Source organism: Taudactylus pleione, unplaced genomic scaffold (genome assembly GCF_031769625.1).
Source record: "Taudactylus pleione unplaced genomic scaffold, aTauple2 ptg000603l, whole genome shotgun sequence".
Classification (NCBI taxonomy): Eukaryota; Metazoa; Chordata; class Amphibia; order Anura; family Myobatrachidae; genus Taudactylus; species Taudactylus pleione.
Genome location: NW_028285005.1, coordinates 789866 through 808113, shown reverse-complemented (window position 1 = coordinate 808113; position 18248 = coordinate 789866). Strand labels below are relative to the sequence as shown.

Genomic DNA, 18248 nt, shown 5'->3' with positions numbered 1-18248 from the left:
TTGAGGTTTTCATCCGCAAGCCCCGGAGTGATTTTGGCTCTATCAGAGCCAAAATCACTCCCACTGACATCACTAGTGATGTCAGTGGGCTGGCTTCTGACGGGAGGCGTTCCCGTGGGAACGCCCCCGTCAGGGAGGCACGCCCCCGGCACGCCCACCAAAGGGGGCGTGCTGTCAATCAACATCGACAGTACGCCCCCTTTGATCAGACACAACGAGCGAAGGACTTTCCTTCGCTCGTCGCGTCTGGCGCATGCGCACGACGGAGCTCCCTCCGTCGTGCGCATGCTCAGTGCAGACCATCGACCCACTTGCGAGCGGACAGCCGCTTGCGAGTGGGTCTGAATCAGGTCCTTTACCAGCACATCCTACACACTACACCACCAGGGTAATGCCCAAGTTACCGGATGTCACATGTAATCCCAAGCACAGGTAATTACACACATTACAGCACATCCTGCACACTACACCACCAGGGTAATGCCCAGGTAACCGGATGTCACACGTAATCCCAAACACATGTAATTACATATTAGCAACACATCCTGCACACTACACCACCAGGGCAATGCCCAGGTAACCGGATGTCACATGTAATCCCAAGCACAGGTCATTACATACATTACCAGCACGTCCTGCACACTACACCACCAGGATAATGCCAAGGTAACCTGATGTCACATGTAATCCCAAACACAGGCAATTACACACATTAGCAGCACAACCTGCACACTACACCACCAGGGTAATGCCCAGGTAACCGGATGTCACATGTAATCCCAAGCACAGGTAATTACACACATTAGCAGCACATCCTGCACACTACACCACCAGGGCAATGCCCAGGTAACCGGATGTCACACGTAATCCCAAGAACAGGTAATTACACACATTAGCAGCACATCCTGCACACTACACCAACAGGGCAATGCCCAGGGAACCGGATGTCACACGTAATCCCAAGCACAGGTAATTACACACATTACAGCACATCCTGCACACTACACAGCCAGGTAATGCCCAGGTAACCGGATGTCACACATAATCCCAAGCACAGGTAATTACACACATTAGCTGCACATCCTGCACACTACACCAACAGGGCAATGCCCAGGGAACCGGATGTCACACGTAATCCCAAGCACAGGTAATTACACACATTAGCAGCGCATCCTGCACACTACACAGCCAGGTAATGCCCAGGTAACCGGATGGCACATGTAATCCCAAGCACAGGTAATTACACACATTAGCAGCGCATCCTGCACACTACACCACCAGGGTAATGCACAGGTAACCGGATGTAACACGTAATCCCAAGCACAGGTAATTACACACATTAGCAGCGCATCCTGCACACTACACCACCAGGGTAATGCCCAGGTAACCGGATGTCACATGTAATCGTATTACACACATTAGCAGTGCATCCTGCACACTACACCACCAGGGTAATGCCCAGGTAACCGGATGTCACATGTAATCCAAAGCACAGGTAATTACACACAATACAGCACATCCCGCACACTACACCACCAGGGTAATGCCCAGGTAACCGGATATCACATGTAATCCCAAGCACAGGTAATTACACACATTGGCCCTCATTCAGAGCCGGACGCTCTGAGCAGAGCGCACGCTCTGAATGAGGGCCGCCCTCCATAAAAATGGAGCGTCTTCCTGGACGCTCGTATAGCTGTGGGTCACCACCCACAGCCTATACGAGCATGCAGTTTGATGGCCGCGATAGTCGTGACCATCGCGACCATCGAAACTGCGAGCCGGAGCCTGCGGTTGAGGTTTTCAACCGCAAGCCCCGGAGTGATTTTGGCTCTATCAGAGCCAAAATCACTCCCACTGACATCACTAGTGATGTCAGTGGGCTGGCTTCTGACGGGAGGCGTTCCCGTGGGAACGCCCCCGTCAGGGAGGCACGCCCCCGGCACGCCCATCAAAGGGGGCGTGCTGTCAGTCAACATCGACAGTACGCCCCCTTTGATCAGACACAACGAGCGAAGGACTTTCCTTCGCTCGTCGCGTCTGGCGCATGCGCACGACGGAGCTCCCTCCGTCGTGCGCATGCTCAGTGCAGACCATCGACCCACTTGCGAGCGGACAGCCGCTTGCGAGTGGGTCTGAATCAGGGCCTTTACCAGCACATCCTACACACTACACCACCAGGGTAATGCCCAAGTTACCGGATGTCACATGTAATCCCAAGCACAGGTAATTACACACATTACAGCACATCCTGCACACTACACCACCAGGGTAATGCCCAGGTAACCGGATGTCACACGTAATCCCAAACACATGTAATTACATATTAGCAGCACATCCTGCACACTACACCACCAGGGCAATGCCCAGGTAACCGGATGTCACATGTAATCCCAAGCACAGGTCATTACATACATTACCAGCACGTCCTGCACACTACACCACCAGGATAATGCCAAGGTAACCTGATGTCACATGTAATCCCAAGCACAGGTAATTACACACATTAGCAGCACAACCTGCACACTACACCACCAGGGTAATGCCCAGGTAACCGGATGTCACATGTAATCCCAAACACAGGTAATTTACACACATTAGCAGCAAATCGCGACCATCGGGGCTTGCGACAAGACCCTTGTGGTAGGGTCTCGTCTACCGCAAGCCCCAGTGAGCTTTCGGCTCTATTAGAGCCAGAAGCTCACCACTGACATGACGAGTGATGTCAGTGGGGCCTCCCCCAAACCGCAGGCGTTCCGTTGGGAACGCCTCCATTTGTGTAGCCACCCCCCCGCCCCGCCTACAAAACGGGGTGAGCTGGTGATCACCACCGACAGCTGCCCCTTTTGTAGTGAGTCCCGGAGTGAGAGAATTTCTCTCTCGCTACAGGGCTTGCGCAAGCGTAGCGCGGCCGCTGGGCCTCAACATCGACATGCTTGCGAGCATGGTCTGAATGAGACCCTCAATACGCTATCTGAGTGCTAACTCCGAAGTTTCATTCTCCTGTGCTAGTCCTGCATCTGGGTCCACAGCGTGCGTACTCAGGGCCTGACTCTGCAAAGGATCGTAATTGCAAAACTGCACGCAGGCAGCTTTGCAATTGCGATCCTTGCAGATATGGTAATGCAGCAGGAGGCATCGGGGGCATTGCTGCCCCCAAACGGCAGCAGACTCTCAATCACTGACAGTCTTCTGCCAGTTTACGTGCGGGCTCGCACATGCGCAGCTTTCCAAACATCGGGAATCTGACTTCAGCAGTGCATTAGCATGCACTGCTGAATTAGGCCCTCAATACGCTATCTGAGTACTAACTCAGAAGTGTCATTCTCCTGTGTCAGTTCTGCATCTACAGCGTGGGTACTCAGTACGTCATCCGAGTGCTATCCCCAAAGTGACATTCTCCTGTGCCAGTTCTACGTTTGGATCCACAGTGGGTGTACTCAGTATGTCACCCGAGTACTAACTCACCATGTCGTTCTCCTGTGCCTCACCTGTGATTGTGTTCCTCCATTTCCCACTTGTGCCGGATACCTGACCAAAGGGCCGCAACCTGCTTACTGCGTGCACCTTAAACCCAAATCCCAATTGGAGGGGTCACTGGTGAATACCTCCCAGCAAGTTAAACTCCGCGCCTTTGGTCAAGTCTCGCCAACATCTGGTACCTGTGGATGAGGAGGACATATATCCAGGACCCTCGCCTCTGGTTCCTTCCCCAACCTGGGACCCTGAATTCCAACTCCTCAGTAGGAGATCTCCCTAGCACAAACGTGACATGGGGACTTAGATATTCTATACAGCATTTATCTGGTAGGAAGCCTGTTTATTGGGGATTTAAAATTAGTTGCATGTGTAAATCATTTTTAACTTGGTGTTTATATCTGCTATTCAAAAGAGGCATGGCCAATCACTGTTTCTGTATTGATATTCCAATTGATACATGATATATTATACCCTGGAATCACAGTGTTTCTGAATGGAGATATGTTGTGCTTAGCGGTGGCAATGGGCCTGATTCAGAGGTGTACATAAAGCCGATGATTCACACATAAGTCAGGTGTTTAATGACTGGCGTATGCGCAGGATCAGTACTGTGCATGTGCCAATCACTGACTACGACGGGTGGTCATAGTCCCCCCTAAGCTGCAGCATGGGGCTTAGGGGGGAGAGCTGCCTGCGTTTCCAGAAAACGGGGGCGTGACGGTCCCATTTTCTGGGAGTGACGAGACAAATGTCTGCATCTTCCAAAACAGATTTACAAGCTGGCAGGAGGTGGCCATTCTGAGTTTAGGATTACTCAAATGGCCGATGTTGCAAACATCGTGATCAATGGCTGATCGGATCTGAGATGCCGGCTGGAGGCATATTTTTCCTACAGACGTTTCCTGCAGGTATTTGCACATTTTTGCACAGCAGCTGCATCCAATGGATGCAAAAACATCCATCACTGAATCAGCCCCACTATCCACTAGCTCTGTGGCTGAGGTAAGTAGGAAAATGCAGCTGGGTGGCAAAGATATCTGTCGAATTTAAAATCTGTCTGTCCGATATACGGTTGATGTTTTTTTCACATTCTAACACATCAAATAAAATGCAACCAAAAAAAGTGTTTTTTAATTAAAATTTCAAAAAGTGTACCAAAAGCTAACATGATTTTATTGTGTAAACACCAAAAACAAAAAAAAATCCCTTTTTCCAAAATAGAAAACAAAAAAATCAGGATTCTATGTGTAGATTTTGACAAAGAAAAATGTGCACTTAAAATTAAAATTAATTTTTTTCTAAGCTGGTGGGCAGAGGGACATGCAAGAGAAAATATGATGGGTAGATGGACATGTGAGAGAAAAGCTGTTGGGCAGAGGGCATGTGGAGAAAAGCTGGTGGGCATGGAGGCATGTGAGCGAAAAGGGAGCATGAGAAGAAAAAGCTGGTGGAGATTTTCATGTTTTCATTATGTTTTTTGTAATTTAGAATATACACTTTATGTATTGTGCAGGTATAAAAGCAAATCACATTGCTTTCAAATACGTGCATAATACATAGACGAGGGACTCTAACAAATCTTTAGAAAATAGTGTCTTTTGCTGGATGATTGTGTCAAGTCTTTTTCTTCAAATCTCGCGCCTAGAAATCCTGCCTTTGCCCTTGGGTAACAATGGAAATTGGACAGCCTTCTGCATCAAAAATCAGTGCATGTGGACTGCGAACTCGACAGCAAGGAGAACGTAAGCATTATCTTGTTGTGTTCAAATTATTTGTGTCTTTAGGGACTGGAATCAAACACCATGCTAATTTACACTTAATAATAATATCGCTCCTACCCTCTTAGATGAAGGGGGTTGCCGCTGCCGAGAGGGTGCAGAAGTAACACATACCGGCACATGCACATATCACCGGCTTCTTAAGGGCTGCATCATCTGCAGCCCCTAGGAGCTGGGTAGGGCTGGCCAAAAGGCTGAGTAACAGCTTCATACTGGAGCCGCTCTCTGCTAATAGCAGCCCGGACTAGAGGAGGAGACACCTCACCCTGGGACTGCCTGTTGTGTATGTGACTGGTAGGTAGCGCTTCCAATGGGAAGCCACTGTCTGTCAGAGTGTAGCCAGTGCAGTCTTGGACTGCAACTGGCTCACTGAGGTGGCAGATTTTACTGGGGGGGGCTACAGCCCCTAGGTTAAATCCACCACTGCCTGTCCCTGTGAAGTGTAGTATAGGGAGCGAGCAGCTCTGCTTCTCCCTCCACAGTGCCTGTCTTCCATGTTTGCACACAAAGGATTGAGTCTCCATCCAGTGGTGTCCCTATCTCTTTTGACACCCGGTGCGGGTAGGGGTGGGCATGCACTGACAAAATTGGGCGTGGTCTCGCGGGCCAAACACCTGTTTTTGACACTCCTGTGGTCCAGAGATGTGGACTGCCCCCAGGGGACCAGTCTGTTTGCAGTGCCGGCTCCCTCACTGTGTCAGGAGCCAAGTGCTGCACGTAATGCTACAGTGCAGCACCCAGCTCCTGTCACTGAGGAGGCACTTTGGTGTCACCCCTCGGCAGGTGAAACCCGGGTACGGCCCGCACCCCCCTTGTGACGCCACTGCCTCCATCCTGTCTGCTTCCTCTAATTTTTCTACCATCTGCTCCCACAACCCACTGTCTACTTTCACCTTCTCCATCCTTGTTTTACACTCAGGGCCAGTGCAAGGTTTCTCTGCATTCAAGTCAAAGCTTCATTCTAACGTCGTCCCCCAGATAGTTCCAACTCTTTGGTCATAAGGACAGCTGCACTAAAATTGCGTATGTCTGTATAGCTGCATTTGAGTGCACTCATTGTCACCCAAGGGTGTCGGAACAGAGGGGCCAAGAGGGCGGCTCGCCACCTCCCCAAACATTTGAAAGGTGCCAGGGAGGCTGGTGCAGTAGCCAAGGTACTGCTGGAAGCAGGGGCTCTGGCAGCCATTCCTCCCGGTCCCCTGTATGCATCGGAGGTTCCAACGCCCTCAGCCCCGAGCTCCCACACTCATTGTGGGCTGCTGGGATTCATGGATAGCCATGGCACCAGAGGATGCTGGACTGAATCACGACACGGACACAGTGCAACATTCGGTCGCGTTCCATCGTCCACCCGGTAGGGTCTGCGGCGGCCCAGCAACAGGTAAGTTGGAGGGAGGGGGAACTATTTTATTGCCCCCAACATAAAATCGTTCTAACGCCCATATATTCACAGGCAAATTCACGCAATATATGCTATGCAAGCAGGTGTACAGTCAACACCACATCAGCACAATAGTTCATAATGATAATTAGATGGACCATGGAGGTATGATCCATCCTCCACTCAATGCAATGTCTGCAGTTGCTCTATTCCGCATGATATATGCTGCGCCTGAATGTGTCTGACTGCAGTTCGGGCTGAATATACCACAAACACTTATAACTAGCTCAGGTCACCTGTGTACTTTCATAGATTACAAACAAAAATGGCAGCTTCTCAAATCAATCTGGCAGTATTGTTCAGGTGCATGAAAGGGAGGGGTCAAACTAAGTAGAAAAAAGTGGGGTTTTTAACCCCCTATTGTTCCTCAGCAGACTGAATTATACCTGCAACAAATACATGAAGACTATATGGTGATAGAAATCAGAGATATTAGTTGCATGCATTTGCAAATCCCATGGAAGCTGCTAGGCCACGTTACGGTTTCTATGTTACTAGCGGTCCCTAACACTAAGGGGTTCAGATCTGGGGCGCAGGGCACCCCAAAAATCATCCAGCCCAGGTCCCCCCCAGGGCATCACATGAAAAAAGAGGCTACTTTTGTCACTTGTAAGGCAAGCAGGTGGAGGAATTACCAAATCATGGGGGCATGGGCACCGAAACTTTGTGGTTTTTTTAATTGTAGGAATATGGGTTACATTATACACAACTTATTATTTTTCTGCATTCTTCTAAATTTTTCTAGGGATCCAAAATACAAGATATTTTATATGAAAAATCTAACTTTCATTATTAAATTCCTAAAATAGTTGACAAGTGAAATATAAAGTTCCAATAATGAAAACTGTGAAACGTTGTTTAAGTGAAGTAAGAAGCAATTATAGCTAAAAAAACAAAAAAGTGTGAGTGCTGCTGTTTTTACACACAATCCAGCTTGTTCCTGTGAAGCCTTTCCTATGGTTACCCTGTAGTGGGTCAATTACATCGTGTAGCGCCTATAAGTAATATTTAAAAATAATAAAATATATATTTAGTGAATAGAGTAAAATTCTCTCAAATATACTAAAAATATATATATTTTTTTTGTATTACATAAATCAAATTACAGCAACTCTCTATATCATTGGTTACTATCACTATATAGTAGGTACAATATATGTTGAATGTTTTTTTTGTATGTATATATATATCTTACACAAATTATATTTGATGCTACTCTGTATATAAGTGGGGAATTTCCCCCCTTATACACGGAGTAGCATCCAAGGAAGCAGGCCCGGCTCCTGACACGTTCTGTCAGTGCGGCCGCACAGGGGTGCCGGGTCCGGCTGAAGAAAATCCCTGCCCTCCGCCCACCTGCTGCAGGTATAATTTTATCTTTAGGGGGAGGGCGCAGGGAAGGAGTGGGCAGAGGGGAAGCACGGAATGGCGCTGGGTGCAGAGACACATAGCGCCGGCCCTGGGGATAAGATATATACACACCTTGTATACTGAGTGGCAGCAACAATAATGTATACAATATAGATAGTAAATGAGTTAGTAGCTATACAGCATATACAATGACAATAGGTGACGTGTATATAGACAACGGCCGCCATGTTACAGGTGCAGCTGCCGACGTGTTACCATATCAGGGTGCGGTCAGTCAGCAATGCATTTCCCGCTCTCCCGCATCACACGTGACATCACCTCTCACCTGAGTCTCCTCCCCCCTCTACCTGTCCTGGACTTGCCGAAAGCCGTGATAGGTTACTGATAAATGACCACGCCCATCGTCCACCTATCGCGCTTGTGATTGGTCGCGGCGGGACAAGCGGGAGATCTCAGGTGCGCCAGGTACGGCGCGCTCACCCCAATGTGATATATATATATATAAGCGCCGGCGGCTGGCGAAGGACACACACACGCATGGTGCTGTTTCTGGCGTTGGATCTCTGCTACTAGTGCTGCTCCCGCCTCCCGGTGACATAATCTATTTCCTGTGTGTACGTGCGGAGTATAGTGTGTGTGACTGAGGCTGATATATACACACTGTATGTGGTGACACTGCTGTCTATGAGGTTGATGTATATAATATACACTGTATGTGGTGACACTGATGCTGTCTATATGAGGCTGATGTATATAATATACACTGTATGTGGTGACACTGCTGTCTATGAGGTTGATGTATATAATATACACTGTATGTGGTGACACTGCTGTCTATGAGGTTGATGTATATAATATACACTGTATGTGGTGACACTGATGCTGTCTATATGAGGCTGATGTATATAATATACACTGTATGTGGTGACACTGCTGTCTGAGGTTGATGTATATAATATACACTGTATGTGGTGACACTCCTGTCTATGAGGTTGATGTATATAATATACACTGTATGTGGTAACACTGCTGTCTGAGGTTGATGTATATAATATACACTGTATGTGGTGACACTGATGCTGTCTATATGAGGTTGATGTATATAATATACACTGTATTTGGTGACACTGATGCTGTCTATATGAGGCTGATGTATATAATATACACTGTATGTGGTGACACTGGCTATATGAGGCTGATGTATATAATATACACTGTATGTGGTGACACTGCTGTCTATATGAGGCTGATGTGTATATAATATTTCTTCTTCAGGGTCCATAGGGCTCCACAGGGAAACAATGGGGGAGTATAGGTGGTGGTTAGGAGTACTGTTAATGCTTTTACTATCACAGGATGCGTCGGTCCTTCCTCCTATACCCCGCCCACAGCCTGAAGCAATCAGTTTGTCTTGGTGTCTGGCGTTAGCTGGATCACAGTTAGAACAGTGGGGCTGCTTTAAGCAGCCCGCACTTAATTTTGTTTTATTTCTTTCAACTTCAAGACAAAGCAAGCAGCACTAGACAATCCTTTGGACGTCTGTGCTGCTGCTCAATCACCCCTTCATGGTGCTGCAACTCCAGTCCTCGGCTTGGTACTTTCGGCGGGGCAACAGGGGGCCTTGCTAGTGGGCTCCTCGGTTGACCCCAGACTGCAGCTGGGACACGGGGACAGGTAATGCGGATTCACTCTATTACTCATCCAGCAATGGCCACTGCCTGGGTGGCAAAAGCCATTGAGAGCTGGGCAGATGCTCTAGAGGAAACATTTCCCTCTGATGCCTCCTGGGAACAGCTGTCCTATACCTCTCACATCAGGCATGCAGCCTCCTATTTGGAAGAAGCGGCTCTGGAAACTGGCCTCCTGGCTTCCAAGACATCTGCTACTTCGGTGGTATCCCACCGTATCATTTGGCTTCATTCATGGAAGGCCGACACGGACTCTGAGAAGGCCTTGGAATCACTGCCTTACACTGGGGAGATCCTATGTGGGCCAGAGTTGGACAAGATTGTGGCTACCTTAGCGGCTTCTAAGACGGATTTTCTGCCCTCAGCATCTACACCGAGGCCTCGGATGTCCTCCTTTAGGTCCTTTCATCCCCAGGGAAAAGCTAAAGGTCAGTCCTTTCCTCTGCAGTCAGCATCCACAAATGCCTCTATGCCCAGTACCAAGCAGTCCTGGGCCACCAGATGTTTAGCTGCTAAATCTGAGGTCAAACCTTCAGCCTGATGGGGCGGGTGCCCCCTGGGGGACCATAGAGTGGGAGGCCGACTTCAGTTCGCCTAATTCTGGCGTCTGACCACCACAGATGCCTGGGTACAAGAAGTAGTCTCTCATGCTACGTCCTCTCACTTATGAGACGTCCCAACCCTAGAAGTTCTTTTACACAGGCTCTCCAAGCCCTGCTCCTCCAGAAGGCCATTCAGTCCTTGCTGCAGGGGTAATAATTCCAGTCCCATCATCACAGCATGGGAACGGTTATTGTTCCACCCTTTTCTTGGTTCAGAAGCCCAATGGGTCTCATTGGCCTAACCTCAAGTCTCTGAACAAGTTTATCAGAGTGTTCAGGTTTCATATGGAAACCCCTCCGCTCTATTGTCCTAGCTGTGGAACCTGGGAACTTTATGGTATCTCTGGACATTCAGGACGCTTATCTACATGCACCTATAGCACCCTCCCATCAGTGGTATCTCCGGTTTGCTGTCCTACAGCAACATTTCCAATTTCAGGCTCTGCCCTTTAGGCTTTCTACAGCTCCACGGATCTTTACCAAAATCATGGTAGTTATGGCAGGCCACCTCCGTCGTCAGGGAATCAGGCTACTCCCATACTTGGACGACCTCTTGCTCTTAGCGCATTCTCCAGTGGTCCTTCACTGCCGTCTTCAATTAACCATTGCCTTTCTACAGAGGCACGGCTGGTTGATCAACTCGAAAAAGTCTTCTCTGACCGATTTACAAAGAACGGTACATCTGGGAGCTCTTCTTGATTCTCAGGCTCAAAGAATTTTCCTGACAGCAGACAAGATCTCCGCACTGCAGCAACAAGTGTGCAGGTTACTCCAGTCGCCGAGTGTCAATTCACTCAGCAATACAGACCTTGGGGTCCATGGTATCCACCTTCAACGTGGTAGAGTTCGCTCAGTTCCACTCCAGGCCCCTACAACACCTAATCTCCTGGAGGAATGGGCTGCCCCATCTGATCAGATCCCAGATTATGGTCCTTTCTCTGGCAGTTCACCTGCCCCTCTTATGGTGGTTACAGACATTCCACTTAAACAAGGGTCACCACTTTTGGATCCCGGAATGGGTGGTACCATGGGTGCAAGCCTCTGCGGAATGGGCGCAGTGACCGACCAGCACTATTTCAAGGCCGCTGGACACCAGCCGAGACGATCTTGTCATTCAATGTCCTAGAACTCCGAGCCATCTACAGAGCCCTCACTCTGGCTCAGGCTATTCTTCAGGGCAGGCCAGTACAAGTACAGTTTGACAATGCCACGCCTATCTTATTCACCACTCTAAGTCTGTCAGCAATGGCAGAAGTGTTGCGCATTCTCACATAGGCCTAATGCCATTTCTCAATAGGGAAGAGGATTTCCTCAGCCGCCACAATGTGCACGCTGGAGAGTGGTCTCTACTCCAAGAAGTCTTTCAGCTCCAGGTGGACAAATGGGATTTACCGGACGTGAACCTCATGGCCTAACGACACAACCACAAGCTTCCAGTGTACGGGTCCAGGACAAGGGACCCCGAAGGGGCTTTCGTGGATGGAATCTGTATGATTCCCCCCTGGGGTGCCTAACCCTCCCTCCCCCTAGCCTAACCCTCCCTTCCCCTAACCTAACCTGTCGGGAAAGTGACAGGCGTCTAGATTTAGACGCCGGTCATTTAACCCTCGCCGGGATTAAGTAGTCTAGAAGCCGGCGGTCGGGATTCTGTCCGCCGGCTTCATAAATGTATACCTCGTGGATGCATTGTCAGTGAAGTGGACCTTTTCATTTGACATACCTCTTCCCTCCAGTCTCCCTTCTTCCTCGTGTCTTTCGCAAGTTCAAGCAAGAAGGGGGAAATGTCCTGTTTGGTAGCTCTGGCTTGGCCCAGGAGTCATTGGTACTCCGATCTTCAAAGTCTCTCCATATACTCCTCTACAACTTCCTCATGACCATATCTGTTGTCTCGGGGTCCCTGTCTACATTCGGACCTAGCCTGTCTGTCTTTGCGTGGCTCTTGAGACATCCCTGCTAAGGTCCAAAGGGTTTTCTCGCTCTGTGGTTCAGACCATGCTCAGAGCGTGTAAGCCAGCCTCTGCCCAGATCTATCACCAGGTATGATATACATACTTCCAGTGGTGTGCTGCGACCCTCAGGTTTTTCGAGTTTCTAGAATCCTTGCCTTTCTTCAAGCTGGATTGGATCTCGGACTCCGCCTGGCCTCTTTTGAAAGTTCACGTCTCTGCTCTATCCATCTGGTTCCAGCGCAGAATTGCTCCACTGCCAGATGTTCACACCTTCATTTTGGATGTCCTCCATATTTAACCCCCCTTTGTCCCTCTAGTGACTACGTGGAATTTCAGTGGTTCTCCAAACACTTCAGGATCCTCCATTTGAACCCGTAGAATCGGTAGATGTCAAATGGCTCACTGCAAAGACTCTTTACCTTATGGTTATCGCGTCTGCCTGTAGGGTGTCTGCTTTAGGAGCGCTTTCCTGTTGCTCCCCATTTCTGTTCTTTCATCAGGAGAGGGCTATTCTTCGGACTCGCCCTGGCTTCCTTCCCAAGGTGGTTTCTCGTTTCCTCCTTAATGAAGAAATTGTAGTTCCAGCCTTCCTATCACCAGACCTCTCAGCAGGTGAGCCCTCGTTGGATATGGTCCGTGCTCTAAGGCTACTACTCCCATCTTACTGCAAGTGCATCCACGGAGGCTGCTGATGGGGACCTGGACCCGTACCTGATGACCTTTTGTAGTTGTGATGTGACGCCATGAGATCTACCAGGAGCTGAAACACTCCCGAATAGCGAGACTACTCTCCAGCGTGTATGTCCTGGCGACTTAGGAAGTCTGCTTCCCAATTTAATACACCCCCGGTATCAGTGGCAGGCTGGGCCGGAGGGCAGGGTGCCATCTGCCCCCCGGGCCGGTATAATTTCAGTGTTATGGGTCGGTCCTGTGGTCGAAGTGTGCCAGTATGTGGAAGTGAGCGCCTGTCCAGCGGGTGAGAGGCTTTGTGACTCACACAGCCACGCACTCCGGAGCCCTTGCAGTGCTGCACTCCTGTATAATGGCCCATCCAGGGTGCTTATGTGTGTGTTTGTTTTTCGTGTGTGTGTGTGTGTGTGTGTTTTTCCTGTGGGTAATGTTTGTCACCGATAAGGGAAAAAAAACTATGTTTTTGTTTTTTTTTTTTGTTTTTTTTTTCCCATGTGAAGCCTATGGGGCATATTCAATTGGGCGTGAGGTTTAGCGTGTTAAAAACCTCGCGCCCAATTTTGGATTACTGAGGGTATGCACGCTCCCGATACCAGCGGTATCCAATTAAAAAAAAAAAAAAGTGGTCATAGGGTTTTCAGCTATGAAAACCCCACGCTGCGGCTCCTGGTGGCCTCCCCTCTATCTTCTCACTGGAGAGGGGGCTGCTGGGAGTCCATGAGGCTGCTGGGAGGCTCCAGGGGCAGGTGGGAAGAGCAAGTGCTGCTGGGAGATGTATTTTTCCTAGTGTCCATTACAGGGGGGGGCCACACAACACTCATACACACAACACTCATACACACAAACAAACTCACACAAACACTGACATACTCACCCTGCTGCAGAAGACCCGGCTTCCGACGCTGGATGCAGAAGACAGCGCTGCAGAAGGTAAGTAATTATGGACTAAACTAATTGGAAATTTCCAGTTACTTAATTAGTCCCCAGGAGGTGCCGCTGGAGTCCCAGAGCAAGTCCTGCTGATTTTGCCTAAAATTAACAATTTTAGGAAAAATCACACTTGCTCTGGAGGTGCGAGAATAAAATATAAAGAGCTCCCTGAGCACAAAAAAAAGAAAAAATCCGCACCTAATTGAATAGCAAAAAACTTATACTGCAAATAAATACTGCACAGGGGAGGGGGCACAGCATAAAGAGCATTACTGGGGGAACAGCATAACAGGCACTACTAGGGGCATTACTGGGGGGGGGGGAAGCATAAAGGGCACTACTGGGGGCTCTACTGTGTGTCGTAACGTGAAGAGGGAAAAGACCAAGATGGGATTGTGGAAAAAAATAGCGGAGGGAGAAGAGCGATATGGAGAAGAGACAGAGCGGGAAGTGAAAGATGGAATGAGAGAAGGGAAAAGTGGAGAGGAGAAATGTGGGTGGAAGAGAGAGAGTTTCAAAAGAAAACCAGGCAACGCCAAACATTAAATTTAGTGTGTGTATATACTGTAAATGCATGCATACATTCTTGTGTGGATATTTTTTCTTTTGCTGTAATGTGTATTTTGGGAAAAGGGTATACTGAACACACACACACACACACACACACACACACACACACACAGTCTGTGTTCTAAGGCGTGGATGAAGACAAAGGGGGTCATTCAGACCTGCTCACGAGCGGCAGTATGCTCACAAGCGGGACGATGTTCCCCACTACGCATGCGCACGACGGAGGGAGCTCCGTCGTGCGCATGCGCGAGACCCGGGGAGCGACGGGCTTTCCGTCGCTCCGGGTCTCGCACCAAAGGGGGCATGCTGTCGATGTTGATTGACAGCACACCCCCTTTGGTGGGCGTGCTGGGGGCATGCCTGCCAGACGGAGGCGTTCTGATAGAGCCAAAATCACTCCAGGGCTTGTGGCAGGGAGACCCTACCGCAGGGTCTCGTCGCAAGCCCGATGGTCGCGATGGTCTTGACCATCGCGACCATCATCATGGACGCTCGCATAATCTGTGGGTGGTAACCCACAGCTATGCGAGCGTCCAAGAGGCCGTTACTAAAAAAAAACAAAAACGCCCAGATTCAGAGCGGGTGCTCGTTCAGAGCGTCCGGCTCTGAATCAGGCCCTTAGTCACTGATGCTGCTGTGTGCCGGTACTGCCAGTGGCTGAGGGCAAGGGGAGACTGGGAGCTCCTCTCTCTATTCCGCTCTTCAATGCCTGCAAGTTGAAGTGGTGGCAACTAGTCATTTTGCTGTGTGAACAAGAGAAAAATTTAAGAAGAAGTGCTGCTCAAATATAAATAAATAATAAGACTTTAAAACATTTCTATTTTTATCACCAAAGATGACATTTTATTTATTTTGTTTCTTTTTAAGAAGAATTTTAATACTTCAAAAAGTCATAAAAATTATTATAAAACATACACAGAAAATAAATTAACATGCAATATATATTGCTATAGGTATAATGATACCTCTGAAACAATAATGTTTAATAAATATACACTAAATTTACATCAACCACAGTGTCCTTTTTGTCAATAATGATGTCGGTTAGTAGTCTCAGTCCAACTCATCAAGATTAGTGAAGTCCAGTTTTAGTAACTAAGCATGCTTATTACTTTTTAACTTTTATAGTTACCACATGTGGTGCATCCCATGCTGTTTCTGGACCTTCCTTATGATATAAAAGAAAGGCACTCCTTTTATTTACTGATTCACTGTCTAAATTATCCAGTGTGATTATTAAATGGGGGATTTATGTCGGTATTAGACCGAACTCTTCTCAATCCGCTGCCAGGATCTCCACATTGCAGTCCGGAGAGGAAATAAATTAGATGGTCCACGCTTCTTTAGAGAATGATCTCTCACCTTTCTCTCAAGGCAGACAGTACAATGGCTATAGCCTTTTGAGATGTTATCCTGCTTGTTCTCAATCCGCTGCCAGGATCTCCACACTGCAGTCCGGAGAGAAAATAAATTCGATGATCCACACCTCTTTAGAAATTAGTCTTTTGCTGTGTGAGTCTGACAGGTCAGGTCAGACTTTTGTAGGGCAGCATGGGCAATGAATGTGTTTTTAAAAAAAATATATATTTTCCTTTGAGGGCTATTGTGTTTTATGTTCAACATCTAGTCGGGGTTAACAACAACAGGGCCACTTGCCTGTGTTGCCCCCCAGGCTGAAAGTTGCCAGCCAGCCTCTGCCCAGTATGAATATTGCCGAGATGGCCGGAAGATGACGTTCTGCACAAATCAGAACCCTTATCACTTCTTTCGTGACTGTGTAACTTCTTGTACCTCCCTGATTGAGTTAGGCCAATGTGGATCTGGACCAGCTTGCTCTGGAGCAGGTCCCGTGCCATGACAAGTGCTTTGTATACTGCTCACAGTTCCAGAATGTTTATTGGCAGATGACTTTCCTGATTTGTCAATCATCCGGGAAGACTAGGGTCTGTGGTGAGAAGCACCCAATTTGGAATCCAGAATGGGCGCCCTTTTCTCAGCTGTTACTTTCTCAGCCACCACAGGAGGGAGTGACGAACCTCTGGAGTAAGAAGGATCCTCTGGGACTTTATTAGATGATACTGTCTGTTCCACTTGGAGAGAATCAATTTTTGCAGAGGCCTGGTATAGAACTGAGCATACCCCACTATGTCGAAGGTGGATACCATTGATCCCAGGACCTGCATTGCTAACAGAATGGATACCCTTCACTTGCATAGCAACTTGTGTATTCGCAACGATAGGGCCACAATCTTGTCCTCTGGCTGAAACACCATCTGTTCCTGAGAATCCAGAAGAGCTCCCAGATGTACCATCTGCTGTATTGGAGAAAGTGATTTCTTCCAATTGATGATCCAGCCGTACTTTTGTAAGCAGGCTATGGTCAGTTGAAGATGGTTTTGTAAAGCAACCGGAGTCTGTTTCAAAATCAGAAGGTCGTCCAGATATGGCAGAATTCTGATGCCTGAGGCTGTCATGACTGCCATTATTTTGGTAAATACCCGGGGAGCTGTAGATAGGCCAAAGGATAGAGCCTTGTCAGACAGTAAACTGTAAAAATTGCTGGTGGGATGGTATAATAGGAACGTGCAGATATGCATCCTGAATGTCCAGAGAAACCATGTAATTACCTGGCTCCATTGCCAAAATAATTGATCGGAGAGCTTCCATACGAAACTTGGGTACATGGATAAACCTGTTGAGGGTTTTTAGATTTATAGGGCGATAAGCCCCATTCGGTTTCTGAACCAGAAATAGATTGGAATAATAACCCCTTCCCTGTTGAGACACAGGAACCGGGAGTATTATCCCTGCCTGCAGCAGGGAGTGAATGGCTTCCTGAAGGGTCAAAGCCTTCAACGCATTTGAGGGAGGGTCTGTGCAAAAATAAATAAACTTCTGGAGAGGATGCCTCCTGAAAGTGATGGCATACCCCTGAGAGACCACTTCTCGGACCTAGGCATCTGTTTGACGCCCACAATATACAAACTGAAGAAGTCTGCCTCCCACCCTGGGATCCCCAAGGAGGATTTGTTGTCCAGTTTAGAAACCTGGATGTCTTGCTGGGCCCAGACCTCTTAGTTTGTCACCTTGATATTTTGCAAAAACTAGATTTCTTAGAGGAAGACTGTTCCCTTGCTCATCCCTGAGGATGAAAGGACCGAAAAGAAACCTGCCTAGACTTTAAAGTTGCCTTAGATGGCAGATCTGCTGACTTTGAAGCTGCCAGAGTAGCTATTATTTTATCCAATCCTGCTCCAAAAAGTAGTGCTCCATAGAAAGGTAAAACTCCCGGTGCCTTCTTTCCAGGATCTAAACCAAAAGGCCCTGCATGCCACTATTGATGCTTTAGAACAGGACTTCCCAACCACGGTCCTCAAGGCACACTAACAGTCCATGTTTTAATTACAACCATAATTGAGCACGGGTGACTTAATTAGAACCTCAGTTGTTTTGATTTAACCATCTGTGCGTAAGCATGGATATAGCTAAAACCAGGACTGTTAGTGTGCCTTGAGGACCGAGGTTGGGAATCACTGCTTTAGAAGCTAAAATTCCAGCATCTACAACAGCTCCTCCCAGATAGGAAGCCGCTTCTCGTATGTGGGGGATATACATCATCTGTTCTCTGGTAGCATTTGGTAGAGAATCTTCCAATGCTCCCATCCATTCTTCAACAGCTTTGGCTACCCAGGCTCCAGCCATAGCTGGATGAGTAACCGCTCCAGATGATGAACATATTATTTTAAGAC

The 18248-nt window shown here is 48.1% G+C and overlaps 2 protein-coding genes across 2 annotated transcripts in view; both read left to right on the top strand.

The window, feature by feature from the left end:
- LOC148480726 (uncharacterized) overlaps window positions 1-18248 on the top strand; it is a 280051-nt gene that overhangs the window by 110880 nt on the left and 150923 nt on the right.
- Window positions 14317-18248, top strand: part of LOC148480729 (uncharacterized) — a 43001-nt gene continuing 39069 nt past the window's right edge. The window contains exon 1 of the mRNA XM_088453924.1: window positions 14317-14422. Within this exon, the coding sequence (XP_088310050.1) occupies window positions 14317-14422 (106 nt within the window). The remainder of the gene's footprint in view (window positions 14423-18248) is intronic.